A 14,948-nucleotide genomic window follows, 5' to 3' on the forward strand; every position below is an offset into this window, starting at 1 on the left:
TTGCTCCTTATCCATAGTGGGCATATTTAGGGACTTCCAATGTATACCTGGTACATTGATTGAATTATGCCCCCCCAAAACTCACTGGAACTTGAATTGTGTTCCCCAAATTTTGTGTGTTAGAAACTTAACCCCTACTGTGACTGTTAAGAGGGTGGGAAATCCTATTATGGTAATTGAAAGGTGGAGCCTCGAAGAGGTGATTGGAGTGTAGAACCATGCAGTAGTGAATGGATTAAAAATGGTGGTCAGGGATGTGGTTCTGAGGGCTTTAAAAAAAGAGTAGAGTCTGTCTCTCTCTTTGCTCTCTCTGCTTCCACCATCTTGCAAAGTAAGACCCCTGGGTCACTGTTGCCACCACCAGATGGAGGGATGTGGTTCTGAGGGCTTTAAAAAAAGAGTAGAGTCTGTCTCTCTCTTTGCTATCTCTGCTTCCACCATCTTGCAAAGTAAGACCCCTGGGTCACTGTTGCCACCACCAGATGGACTTTGGACTTCCCAGCCTCAGAAACTGTACACAATGTTTTATTTTCTTTATAAATCACCCAGTTTCAGGTATTTTGTTATAAGCAACAGAACAGACTGATACTTCCGGTATATGACAGAAGTAACATCTGAGCCCCTCTTAGGCAAAGTACTTGAGATCAGAAGCAATCCTTGCACTGGATTGACATTGGGTAAGTTCCAGAGTCAAGACAAGAGGTCATTATGTGCTTCCCCTTCTCTCTTGGAAACCTGCACAGCTGCCAGGAAAGCCAGCTCACTTCTACCATGCTGGAAGATGAGACACGTGGAGGTACATCTGACCACAGGTGTACAAGTGAGCCCAAATGAGGCCAGCCCAAATTTGTACCTACAGAACTATGAGTTAAATTGATTATTGTTATTTAAAGCCACTAAATTTGTTTTTTGTTTGTTCTTATTGAAACATATTGATTACACATATCTGTGAGGTACAGAGTTCAATATCAATACACGTATACAATGTGTGATGATCAAAGGGTAATTAGCATATTTGGGCATCACAGACCTCCAAGCTGCTTTGATGTTTGGGGGTCAAATCAAAGAGAGGCCCCAAAAATGACAGCTGGGCTTGAATCACTTGGAAGGCAATGGTACAATTCCCTGATTAAGTGATTGCAGAACAGGGAGAGAAACCAGACCAGAGAGAGATGGTGAGTTCGTTTTCAGATATGTTGCATTTGAGGCATCTGGCCTGCTTTTCAGGATTGGGTTCATATACTAAATAAATATTTTTTGCTTTATTATTGTACAGTCCAAACTTGTAAAATTCTACCATACTACCTTACCACTGGAAATGATCAAAGTGGGAACCCCCATTAAATCTACATATTAAATCCAATGAGGACTTTAGCGAAAATACACGATCGCCCGCCCTTAACAGAGGAGTTGGTTGGCTTTCGCGCATGCTCGGTACGTATCACAGGCTCCCAGCTCCCCGAGTCGTCGAAGCGCGGAGAAGCTGTTGCCCTCTGCTGGTCAGATCTGCGTAATGCAGCGCAAGGAGAGGAAATTCCTAGGGCCTATTAGCTGGCTGATGACGTAAAAAGCAGGCGTCCGGGAAGAAGCGGTTATGCTTTCGTCCGTGGTACGCGCCGAGGGAAACCTGACAAGCCGCATGGCTGCGGGTTGTTCAGTGGGGCCACGGCCGAAGGCGGCCTCTGAGCGGCCTGTGGCAGGACCCGCCAGCGTCCTGCCTTGCTTAGAGCTGCCGACTTACGCCGCTGCTTGTGCGCTCGTGAACAGCTGCTACTCTTGCCTAGTGGCCGGGCCGCACCGGAGGCACATTGCACTGTCGCCCCGCTACCTTAACAGGAAACGCACTGGCATCCGAGAGCAACTCGATGCGGAGCTCCTGCGCTATTCCGAGAGGTACCGGTCTCTTTGCCTTTTTTTTTCTCCTAGCGGGCAGCGCCATAATGTACGGGGTTGTCCCTTCCTTTGGGTACAGGAAGGGGCCGCGGATGGGCGTGTTGATGGCGCTGCAGAAAAGGAGCGACTGGTATGTATAGGTCGCGCCTGCTACGCGGAGCTTAGCCCCTGGGACTTCTGGAGTCGCACCCCACCTCGCAAAGCCGGTACCGCGGTGGTCGAAATCTGTACAGGGTCCCTTTCATAGGAGGGGAGGAAAACTTAAAGATGAAGTCAAAGAGTCAGCGGAGGGAGTTAAACCGCTCTCTCCAGAACTGTGGTGTAGGAGTAAAATAGACCTGGGGTATGGAGACCTGGTAGGCCCGGTTCTGTTTGGCACTGAACGTCTCATTTAGCCCCTTCCGAATGTTTTCCCCTTTGACAATGAAAATTTGGTATGCAGTATTAAGTAGATTCTTGGTCTTCCCGTAGAAGATGGTACATGATGCATCGGTACACCGTTTAATTGTGCAAAACGATGGGTGGGTTTTGTTGCTTGGTTTAGCCCTGGTGATTTCCTCGGGTTCTCTTCTCTTGGACGTGATCGAGGATAAGGGAAATACTGTTTTGTTTTGTTTTGTTTTGATTTGAATGAAGAGTTTATTCATTCTAACTGGCGAGCCTTTTGCTCTTGGGAGTGAAATAAAACCTTCTGGTGCATTTAAGTTCAGGTGTTCGTAAGTAATCTGTAAACTCTTAGTGCTCCAATACAATTACGGGGGTTGGAGGATGTGTGACTAAATATTCCTCTGAACTGCTTTGGCTCAAAAAAAGGGTTCTAAAACTATAATGAATGGATTCTCTAGGGATTCATGATTGTCCTTAAGGAATTCCATTAACCCTTGGAAATGACAGGAATTTCCAATGCGAATTTCCGTAAGCAAGGTATACAAAGCTCTCACCACTTTCTGGAGTGATCCTGGATCCCACGCAGAGGTTAAGAATCAAACATGTCTAGAATATACAGCTTCCTCCAAGCACCGACACACACACTTGTTATATGTCTGTCTATATTATATACCAGGGACTTGGGATATGAAAAAAAACAAAAACAAAAAATAAGATTCCTGTTTCAGAAAGATTTAAGCTGTAGTAGAGATATAAATGTAAGCCAGATAAATCCAGTGTGGTGTTAAAATTTGACAGAAATCTAAATTAAGTTACAATAAGAGAAAAAGTGATGAATTGGATCTTGGGACCTTTGAGAACAACTTGGTAGAAGAGGGTACTTTGAGATGGTACAGGCAAATGAGAGTGGCATAAATATATAGGTAATAGATGTGAATTGGTATGCGTGGACCAGAGAACTGTAAGTACTATATAACTGGACTAAGGTGTATGTCGGGTGAAAGGCACTAGGTGCCTTTGGATTGGAGAGCAGGAGATCAAAGACAGGGGTGGGAGATGAGTCAGAAAGGGTGGCTATTTTGCTCTTTCCTTCCTTCCTTTGGCATTTTTTTGTTGGGTTTTGTTGTTGTTTGGGGTTTTTTTTCCCCCACTGTTTTCTTAAGCATGTTTTGGGCTTAGTCCTCTCAGTACCCTCCAATGGGTTTTTTTTTCCCCCACTGTTTTCTTAAGCATGTTTTGGGCTTAGTCCTCTCAGTACCCTCCAACTCCTGAGCCTTGGCACACTCCTGAAAGAGCAGTACATACCACAACCCCTGGGACATAATCAGATTCTCAGTTTAAGAAACAGCACTTGGTAGCATCATATGATGGTTTAGACAATAGAAAAGGAGGTCAGTTAAGAAGTTATAATTAACCAAGAGAATAATGACTAGAGAGGATGGATTTGAGAGATTTAAGGTTATACAAGGTTGTCATGAAATCTGGAAACATGGGCAATGTGTTGCCACTTACTGTAATCATTATTGCCTCCACTTGACAGGCTAGAGGAATGTCACCCAGAGTGGCTCCAGTAGGAGCCATTACACCAGAGTGATAAGAGAATGACTGAATGATAATTTCTATAACTGAGTTGGACAGCCTTGCCCTGTAGAGCAGGGTACACTCTGAATAGATCTTAATCTCCCTGTCCCTCATTACTTGAATGCTAAAGACTCGTGTTTATTCAGTGCAAAAATGCATCACACATTGAGCTATGCATTACTAATGAAGGACAAAACAGTGAACATACCGAGAATTGTAATGTGATATCTATTAATTAATTATTATATATAGTTGTTTGTGTTTCCAGACTTTTGGGCAATCCTGTAGAATCAGTAAGACTTGATTCTCCTTCTTTAAAGACTGAGGAAAATGGAGGAATTGAGAATGACCCTCATATTCGTGTTTAAGTCATCTCAGCAGCATCTCCTATTTTGACAGACTGTCCACTTTTCCTTCCCATTGACAGGATTTTTTAAAAGGCATTCCGTTTCAATTTTGGACTGTCTGCTTAGAGAAAGTAAGTAGTTTTTAAAATCACATTATAACTTTTGACAAAGGTGGACCATTGAGAGGCCATTTAGGGAGGAGGAAAAAAAATTGTCTTCCATATGATAGCCTTTGAGTTACTTGAAGATGGCAAATATGTTCGCTCTCAATAGATCCAGAGAAGTCTCAAGTGTACAATCTAAGCATCCTTTAAATTTGATTTACTTATTCCCTAATTATCTCCAGTGAGGCTGTTATCAACTTAGGATGGTTTCTGGAATACAAAAATAAAGGAGAAAAAGATAAATAGTGTTGGGGTCCTTGTCTTGGCATATCTGATGCCTTTTAGTAAGTTACATGCTGTGAGATGCCAAGGTTTGATGGATTTAAACAAATCCTTTTGTCCTTAGGCTTTGTTGTCCTGTCTCCCAGTCATCAGTTCTGAACCTTATAGGACCCAGGGCTTCCCTTTTATAAGAAATATTTTGCAGTACCACTTTTATTATTGTGAAAATACTCTTTAATGTGCAGAAATGAAATTTAAAGATACTATAACCTACCTACAGAACTTCCAAAAAAATCTACATAGTGCTCTAATACAATACAGTTAAATGTATTTCAAAATGATGATGCTCAAGCATGATTTCCTGGGAAGACCAAAGTAGTTAGATGCCTCTTGCACCTATACCTAAGAATCACTGTGAATGTGTTAGTTACAGTAAATGTGTATTGATGCAGGTGTTGGAACTGACAACTCACATAACACAGAATTTTTAGTCACCAATACTTTTCTGAAATAGTTGAGAAATTCTTGGTAAAGTGTCACACAAAACAATAATTTACATATTACTACATTCCTGAAAATTTTAATGTATATTAAAACCATGCAAAGATGATTTTGTACTGATATGTTTAAAAAAAATAGATTCTCTGCCTAACTATTTATAAATGTTTGTTTTCTTACTCAAAACTCATGAAGGATATTTCTTCATTGTACAGGACCATCCTATTCATGGCAGACTCAGACTATCTCCCTTCCCTGGCTTTTGAAATGTTTGCAACAACCATGAATAGTACCACAAATTCCCAAATGGTCCCCCAGGTGCAGCAATACTCCCTCCCTTGAGAATCATTCTGTGACAATTAAGAGAGAAGGCTTTGATTGGGGGGGGGGAGCTCCTAATTTTTGTTTTTCTGTCTAGTATGACAGTTAATTTATTTTTTTCTTTCTGCTGCCTGCTGTCTTACTCTATATTTTCTGTGACCCTAATATCGTCTTAATGATGGTATAATACCTGCTTAGGAAAGCCACATGCAGAAATTAACAACTGAAAAGAGAGCTTTCCTGAGCAAGTTTCTGAGTTTATGATTTTCCTAATTTGGTAGTTATTAAAGTTTCTTTTCTGCGGCTCCTGACTTTTACTAAACCCTCTGTTAGTGACAAATTGTTCCTCTTTTTTTATGTGAATCATGCTAGAAATTTAATTGAGTCCGGCAAAAAATTGTTCTCTGCTATCAAGGGCCTTACAGTCATGTGTGGAATCCAAACATAAATATAAATAGATTCAATAAAATTAGGTTCAGAACAGTTGTAAAGTCATATACTTGGGGTCCTATAGAAGTAGAGGAGTGATTTCAGCTTTGCCTTGGGGAGTCAGAGAAGTGTGGTAGTGAAGCCACCATGTCTTTCTCTTTAGTAGTTATAATTCCTTGAGAACTAGGAAATGACATTTTGAATTAATAGGGGCACCTTAATCCTCACTGTCAAACTTATAGTCTAATCTAAAGTATTGTCAATTCTCAGTACGTGATGTAGTTACATTTCTTAACATTTCCATTTACTAATAACACTTGCATTTCGGGATTTTTCTCTATTAAGTCATTGGCTGTAATATTCAGGGGCTTCTTCTTTAACCCTAATGCTTCCCTTGCTATATGCCATCAAGTATAGAAATTGAGTAATGGCAGATAATACCAAAATTGCCTGTGATTTAGTCATACTCACAGAAATACACAGACATTTTCCTTGCCAAGTCCCATTATTTGTCTTTCTGACATGACTAGAATTCAAACTGATAGCAAATAGGGAAGAAGGGTCAATTTAGTGCTCATGCATAATTGGACGCTTGGTTTTTAACTACCTATCTTGAATAATAATTTTTTAACTTAGCCAGCAATTTGGAACCCTTTGGTGAAATGGGACTGCTAAAGTTGTTACCAACCAATCATGTTATTGTGTTTTTGACATGGATGATATATTTAGGAAGTGTATACTTTTTTGGACTCTTAGAATATCTAATCAGTATGATAATGGCCTTGTTTAAATGATATCATTTTCTTTTCCTCCTTCTTCTTTTTTTTTTCTTTTAACAGCCTTTTAGGTGTCCCCATTGCATATGATAACATTAAAGTTGTGGGTGAACTGGGAGATATTTATGATGATCAGGGACACATTCATCTTAACATTGAAGCAGATTTTGTTATTTTCTGCCCTGAACCAGGACAAAAGCTTATGGTATGTATATTATTTTTTCTAGCTTTTTTTTTTTTTTTTTTATAATTATGTATATTTGAAAATTTTAAGAGACTCTACACGTTGGGACTCAAAAAAATTGCTGTTGTGGATAAACAAAAATTGTTTTAAAAGAAAAAAGAAAAAAATAGTTTTTATCAGTTCAAGCTCAGTAAGTTTTTAAACTCCATCCTAAAACACATGCATGCATAAATATATGTCTCATCCAGTTTATTCTTTGCATAGTACCAGAATGATCTTAAGGGGAAATAAAATCAATTATTATTTTTAAACTTCTCAATTCTATGTAAATATCTTCTTTTATAAAGGATTCAAACAGTAGAGTGGTATATAAAACAGGAGTTCAAATGGTTGTAGGGCCAGGCAGGTAATGAAAATTCAAATTGTTGTGGGGCCAAGCAAGTAATGAAAATGAATGAATGAGGGAGGAGAGGATAGCCATTTTGTGCCATGAAAATGAAGGCCCTGTGTGGAAGGTCTTCCAGTTTTTCAGAAGCTGGAAATGCAGACATTGATGTGAAATCCACTGAATTGTATCCTTGTATCCTTTTATCCTCTTTATTTGCCCCCTTCTTCCTCCAGCAGTTCCGGGGTGTGTGTGTGTGTGTGTGTGTGTGTGTGTGTGTGTGTGTGTGTGTGTGTGTGTATGCACAGGAATTGCTTAATCTAATAAGAACTGTTAACTAACTGATTTTATTGTTAATAAAAATATGTAGCATATTTCACTATGACAAAATCCACAAGGTACTTCTAATTTTGTATTTATTTTTAAAATTTTAATTAAAATGGTAGAAGTAGTATTTTTTGTCTGACAAATTTTACAATCAGATTCCATGCTCTTAAAGTTGGCAGTAGATTTGTATTTGAAAATTCCCAATTATAACTTCCATCTGCTTTGTGTAAGTTATTATCATAGATGTAAACATGTACATGGGAAAACGTTCAAATTGTACAGTAAGTATGAAATGAAAAGTATTCCTTTTAGTCTGTCCCCTCCAACAAGATCCAGTCCTCAAATACTTTTGGCCAGTCCATATTTTTTCTCAATTTTTATTTATTTTTAGTGAGATATAATTTATATATAATAAAATACACAAATCATAATGTGAAGTTCAATGAATTTTGACAAGTCCATATACCATTCCATCTCTGTGGAAAGGAGCCTCATGCCCTTTCACTTTCTTCCAGATACAACTACTGTTCTGAATTTTTTATTATAAATTAGCTTTGCTTGATCTATGATTCCATATTACAGAATTATTCATTATATCCTCTCAAAATCTGGCTTTTGGTCAACAGGTGAGCATGTTTTTGCGTCTTATTTATGCTGTTGCATGTATTTTGGTAGTTTGTTCCTTTTTATTGCTCATGGTATTCAATTATATGAATATATCACAATTTGATTATCTGTCTTAAATTTTGGGCATTTGGGTTATTTGCAGTTGTGGGTTATTTGCAGATGGGGGCTATTATGAATAAAGCTGTTGTGAACATACATTTTCATTTCACTTAATTAAATAACTAGAAGTGGAAGTGCCAGGTCATAGGGTAGATATGTTTTTGACTTTATGAGAAACTATTGTGATACTAATTTCCCATTCATCACTTCTAGTTGCTCTACATCCTGGCCAGCATTTGATGTTGTCGGTATTTTAATTTTATTAGAGGGCATATAGTAATATCTTTATGGTTTTAATTTGCATTTCTCTTATGAGCAGTTTTTGTATGTTTCAGTAAGAAGGGCCTGTTCAAGTATTTTGCCCATTTTTAACTGGGTTTTTGTATTTTAATTATTGGATTTTTAATAGTTCTTTTTATAGTCTTGATACATATCCTTTCTAGATAAATGTATTGCAGATATTCTCTTCAATTCTGTGACTTGTCTGTTAACTTTTAATGGTATCATCTTTAATGAATGGAAGCTTTTAGTTTTGATGAAGTACAATTTATCATTTTATACTTTCATGACTATTGCTTTCTGGATCCTATCAAAGAAACTTGTGTACCTCCAGGTTGTGAAGATATTCTTCTGTAAATTTCTAGAAATTTTGTGTTTAGCTTCTCCATTTAGGTGTATGAATACAATCTTAAATGATTTTTTTATGTTTAGTTTGAGGTAGGCCTTGAGATCCATTTTCTTCTCCATATAGCTATCCAGTCGTTCCAGACCATATATTCAAAAGGCTTTCCTTTCATTAAATTGTTTTTAATTGATACACTATTTTTTGCAGCAGTTTTATATTTACAGAAAAATTGAATAGATAGTACAGAATTCCAGTATAACCCCACCACCACCACCACACACACAAACATACAGTTTCCCCTGTTATTGACACTATCTTGAATTACTATGGTGTATTTGTTACAGTTGTTGAGTCAATATTAATACATTATTGTTAAATAAAGTACATAGTTTGCAGAGTTTCTTCTTTGTGTTGTACATTCTGTGGGTTTTGACAAATGTGTGATGACATGTATCTGCTATTCCAGTATCATACCGAATAGTTTCACTGCCCTAACAACCTCCTGTGCTGCACTTGTTTTATCCTTCCCTCCCCCAGTCACTGTCAACCACTGATCTTTTTATTATTTCCATAATTTTATCTTTTCCAGAATGTCATGTAGTTGGAGTCATATAGTATGATTTTCAAATTGACTTCTTTCACTTAGCAATATGCATTTAAGTTTCTTCCGTGTCCTTTTCTAGCTTGATAGCTCATTTCTTTTTATTGCTGAATAATATTTCATTGTATAGCTGCACCACAGTTTATTTATCTAGATCATCCAGAAACTACCAGTGAGGACACCAGACTCCTGATCCTGACAGATAAGGAAGTTTTATTTTGCCACATATGTAAAAGCATTGTTGAATTAGTATTGAATTATGTACATATAAATATTATTTACAGTTTTATAATTCAGATAATGTGAATTTTAAAAATATTTTAGGGTTTTTCATTTGTACACTTTGTATATGTTGATTACAGGGGGGAAAATGGAAAACGAAGTTTTATGAGGTTTCATTTTAAGCTTTAAAAGTGCATACTTTTATTTTAGTTTTAAAGTTTCTAATAATGATTTTGTGGTTTAGCCAAAATAGTCATGCTCAAGATTTACATATAAAGGGTAAGCTGTCTTTTAATAGGACTGCTTACATCATGCTAAGTTGAATCATTAAAGAATGCATTTTTAAGCTTTGAAATTCAGTCTGTTTACAGAAATGTAATGTGGAGCTTAGTTATAAAAAGCATATGCTTCCTGCCTTGAGGTCTTTTCACATGTAAGTCATATCAGAGAGTATGGTTGGTTTCGGTGTTGTTTTAGAATAATCTACCCCTCAGAGAATCCTGCATTTGGGGCTAAGGGTTTTTTTGAGGGGTAGGGGCAAGGGAATTAGTTGTTGTTTATCCGCTTAGACAGTTGACATGAAATTAATTAATTATTTAATAAAGTTTGAGCTTTCTAAAATATAGTTCTAAACTGATGTTTTGATATAAATTGTGGTAAAGGTTTTTTTAGTTAAGGTAAAGTTTTTCATAGTATAATTTAATTTGATATTAATATAATATATTAAATACTAATTGAATATTATATATTTATTTTGAGGTTTTCTCTTTGAAATCAGTTTGAAGCTTATGATGTTTTATTCACCTTTTAACACTGTGTGTCTCTTCTTGATTTTATGTTCTTTGTTCCGTCTTCTTCCCAGGGTACAGTAAATAAAATGTCTTCTAGTCACATTGGCTGTTTAGTACATGGCTGTTTTAATGCCTCCATCCCTAAACCTGAGCAAACATCAGTTGAGCAGTGGCAAACCCTGGAGATAAATGTGGGTGATGAACTAGAATTTGAAGTATTTCGTTTAGACTCAGATGCTGCTGGAGTATTCTGCATTCGAGGAAAACTAAATATGACTAGGTTAGTTCAACATCACATTACTGTCAATGGATACTTAATAGTTTCTATTTAATTCTGACTGTAGAATTAAACAGAACTTTTTAAGCCTCTCTTTTTAAAAATTCTGTTCATAAGAATATTCATACTTTTAAACTATAAAGTGAATATAAACAGTAATCTTAAATACTATGATAGTGCATCAAATAAATATTCTGAAGCTCTTTAGCTAACTGGTCTGTATTTTAATAACTCAGTTTTACTGAGTATTATGTTTGTTCATTTTTTAAAAAGTTGATTTCTGAACTTGAAACTACTAAAAGCACAGTCATATTGTATAACTACTAGCCTGCTCTTATTTTTACATAATTGAAACAAAATAATTTGTTTTGAGTATTGTCATCTGGGCCAGGTTGATATTATTCTGTATTAAAATTTTTATAAGAATTACTCTGATCTTGAGGTTGGTTTCATGGGAGCCAAGTTTATTAGGTGGGGGGTCTTTTGGAATACTGCTGATGTTAACAATTTTTTACCTTAAGTAACAAGAGCATGGTTTAAAGTTCTGGAACAGCTATCCAATAGAACTTTCTGGAATGATAGAAATGTGCTCTGTATGCACAATGCAGTAGCCTAACTTGAGCACTTGAAATGTCACTGGTGCGAATGAGGAGCTGAGTTTTTAAAGTTATGTCATTGAAATTACTTAAATTTAGATAGTTACTTGTGGCTAGTGCTACTGTACAAGACTGCATTTCTAGAGAGAGAGCTGCTTCATTGATCCTTGTTTTTATTTTAGTGACTTAAAACAATTCATAACTTTGAAGTTACACTGCCTCAGTATAGGTTAAGTAGAACAATGAACTATTAACTTGAAACAAGGATTGAAATAGTAGACAGGAAACTCCCTTAATTTGATACATATCAGAAGTATATTTTCTGTCTATCAAATGTCAATGTTTTGGCTAATAAGCCTGGGTATTGTGATGTTTAACGTTCAGTGACCCAATTTTTCTGACCCAAACCAAAATTTAGAAGACATGTTTTGACAAGATTTTTATGTATGGAAACAGTCTGGGAAAAAAACAGATAATTCTTTAGAAACAAACATTTTTGTTAACTTTAACACTTGAATTTAACATTCAACAACCCAGAGACATTTCAATGGGCTGAAGAATAGATAACAGGTTTAGAATATTTGAAATAAATGCCATAGTTATGCGTCTTATGCTGCTGTCATTATTTTTAAAAAATCTTAGCATCTTGGGATATTCTTGATCTCATTTTGTTCTTTTATTTTCTCTGTTATTTTTTTTAAACTGTTGATTTACAGTTTACAATCCAAGTGTTCTAAAGTTTCAGAAGAAATAACAGAAACCAGTACTGAGGACACTGTTGAAAAACTTCCAAAGAAGAAAAAGAAAAAGAAGAAAGACCAAGAGACATATGAAGCAGATGATGGTACCACAGAGCTAACAGAATTTGCAGATGTCTCCCCAAACAAAGAGACAGACCTGCAGATTACTAATAATGGGAATGGCTTCTGGGAAGAAGAGCCAAAGAAGGAGAAGAAGAAGAAGAAGAAGAAAAAGCACCAAGAACATCAGGATCAGGACCCTATTTTCCTGGGTAGTGACTCCAGTGGTTACCAAAGTGACCATAAAAAGAAAAAAAAGAAAAGAAAACACAGTGGAGATGCTGAATATACCCCACTTTTGGAATGCTTACCTAAAAAGAAAAGGGTAAAATAATATTCTTTAGTGCATTTTAAATATGAATCAGTTTTTAAAAGATTGATTTACATATAGATGAATAAATTGAATGATGTGAGATGCTTGTGTATGTCAGTAGTTTACAAAATGGGAAACTTGATTAGCAGTTGGAGGTTTTTTGTGGTCAAATTACAAAACAGTATAATTTGGGGAATACTAATATTATTAAAGTGCCATTTCACCGAATACAAAAGAAAAAGGTAAGGGCTGCACTCACTCTTGACTCTTGCATTCTTCCAGGTTTTGCACTCTACATAAAATGATTCCACAGTCTCAAAACTAGTAAAAGGACTTCATGATACAGTATTATTCATATCATTAAAGAATGAGTTAAGTTTGGGTTTTTATTTGATTTGGTTTTTTTTTTGTGATAGATTTCACTTCTAGTCATTACATGTTTTATTTCCTTTTTTAAAAACGGAGGACATTTACCAGTTATAGGTTTTTCTTTATCATGACTACTACATTATTTCTGTTGTGTAACTTAGAATGGTTTGCCAAAGGACCTTCTGAAGTCTCCAGAGCCAAGAGCTGTGCCACTTGTCTTTGTGGTGGGAAGCAGTAATTCACTAGTCTTTCCTTCCACGTGCATGTATGTTGTTTTCTTTTTTTTTTTTTCTTTAAGTCTGAGAGGTTGGTGGAAAGGGCTGTTGTCTTGTACTTGTTCATTTGTACCTCAGCAATTTTGATTGTCTATGTGTCGGAGGAGGAGAGTGATGAAGACAGGATAAATGCGACTCTGACTAGTCAGAAACTTTCTGATAACTTTTGAATGGTTGGGGTAGGCTTCTAGAAATTGTTCTGGAGAAAAAAACAGGTGTTCACTACTTCTGTTGAGAAAATGTGTAATATCTTAACTAATAGGAAGACACTGAATAATGAAATGACAAGCTGGTTCAGGCTGATAATCAATGCATGGCCATATTCATTCATTCAACAGATATTTGACCGTCTACTATGTTTAATACATTCTACTAAGGCCCAGGGACATACAGTAAACAAAGAAGATGGAGTTCCTTCTCTCATGGGGTGTCATAGGATAAACATGAACGCACGCGCACGCGCACACACACACACACACACACGGTATACATAAGAAAATATAGAAAATTAGTAATTATGTTAAACTTTGTGAAGAAAAACAATTGTCCACTAACTTGCCTGTGTTACTATCTGCAAGTAGATGAATGGTTGAATTTGACTCACAGTGTTAGCCATTTTTGTTGCGGTTTACTTAGTACCCAACATAATGCTTGCCTCACAGTTTAATGTTTGATAATGAATAAATTCTGCTAGTGGTATATCTTTATCTAAATTTATAACAGTAGGACATAGAGTTTGGAGAGTGGCAGACATTCATACCATTTGTCTACAAGTAGATGTGTCAGAAAATGGAAGGGTGCAGGCCAATGTCTTTTGTTACAATTGAGATTCGTATTAGTATTGAGTCCTTGAAATGTGGCTAGTCCGAACTGAGATGTGCTGTTAGTATAAAACACATACCAGATTTTGAATATATACAAAAAAGAATGTAAACTATCTCAATTTTTATATTGGTGAAATTATAATATTTTTGGTATAATGAGTTAAATAAAATATTAAAATTAATTTCAGTTTTTGTTCACTTTTCTTTTTTAGAAAAATTAAAAATTGCACATGAGGCTCACTCACATCACCATTCTTTTTGACAGTGCCGTTTTAAAGGAAGTACGAGTTCAAAAATGTTTGGAACAAGGTATATTATATTATCAGGATTTAATACAGTGGCATACCCAGAAAATGTTCAATAAGTGCTTCCATCAAAATTTATTTTTTTTGGCGGCTGGCCAGTACGGGAATCCAAACTTGTGACCTTAGTGTTACAAGACTGTGCTCTAACCAACTGTGCTAATCGGCCAGCCTCTTCCGTCAAATTTTAAAATTTGAAATATAATTATACTCATGTTTGACAGCATAGAAAATTTTTAGTGAAACAATTCTAACCCACCCTTCCACCGCCCCTCTCACCGCACTCACACACCAAGACAGGTGTCAAATTCATGCTATTCATGGAAAAATACATTGTAGCTTAGCAAAATAAGCAAATTTCCATGTTATTTTTGTTTTGTTTCAAATGGTACTTCTGCCAATCTTGTTTTAAAATAATTTGCATCTTTGAAGAAAAGAGCAGCATGCTGAACTTGAAACTAGATTTTTTTTTTATCCTTTTTTCACAATATGAGTAGTTTTAAAAAGTCAAATCTGGCCATTTTTCTTGCCTAAAATATAGTGACTTTGTTTTTTTCTGATATGAAGAAAATGATGATAGTGTCCTCTATTCAAAACATTTGTCACATGCTTGCTAACCTAGGCCTTGTCTATTCTGTCTTTGAATTTGCTCTTTAAAACCCTCTAGCCTAGACTAGACCCCTTACCTTCTCTCTAATTACAGTAATTCACAA

General features: G+C 36.2%; 1 protein-coding gene across 1 annotated transcript; it reads left to right on the forward strand.

Moving 5' to 3' along the window:
* Positions 1-1,618: 1,618 nt before the first annotated feature.
* On the forward strand, positions 1,619-13,321 carry TWISTNB (TWIST neighbor). Its single transcript, XM_008592871.1, has 4 exons — positions 1,619-1,893; positions 6,682-6,823; positions 10,551-10,759; positions 12,069-13,321. The coding sequence occupies exons 1-4, from the start codon at positions 1,640-1,642 to the stop codon at positions 12,484-12,486; spliced, it is 1,023 nt and encodes a 340-aa protein (XP_008591093.1). The 5' UTR covers positions 1,619-1,639; the 3' UTR covers positions 12,487-13,321.
* The last annotated feature ends 1,627 nt before the right edge of the window (positions 13,322-14,948 follow it).

This window comes from Galeopterus variegatus, unplaced genomic scaffold, assembly GCF_000696425.1.
Source record: "Galeopterus variegatus unplaced genomic scaffold, G_variegatus-3.0.2 Scaffold8419, whole genome shotgun sequence".
NCBI lineage: Eukaryota > Metazoa > Chordata > Mammalia > Dermoptera > Cynocephalidae > Galeopterus > Galeopterus variegatus.

Bases quoted from the DNA above. Each gene is read 5' to 3' on its own strand.
- TWISTNB (XM_008592871.1), top strand. From the start codon at position 1,640: ATGGCTGCGGGTTGTTCAGTGGGGCCACGGCCGAAGGCGGCCTCTGAG. The intron at 1,894-6,681 runs GTACCGGTCTCT...TTCTTTTAACAG, and splicing joins CTCCTGCGCTATTCCGAGAG to CCTTTTAGGTGTCCCCATTG. The intron at 6,824-10,550 runs GTATGTATATTA...TCTTCTTCCCAG, and splicing joins AACCAGGACAAAAGCTTATG to GGTACAGTAAATAAAATGTC.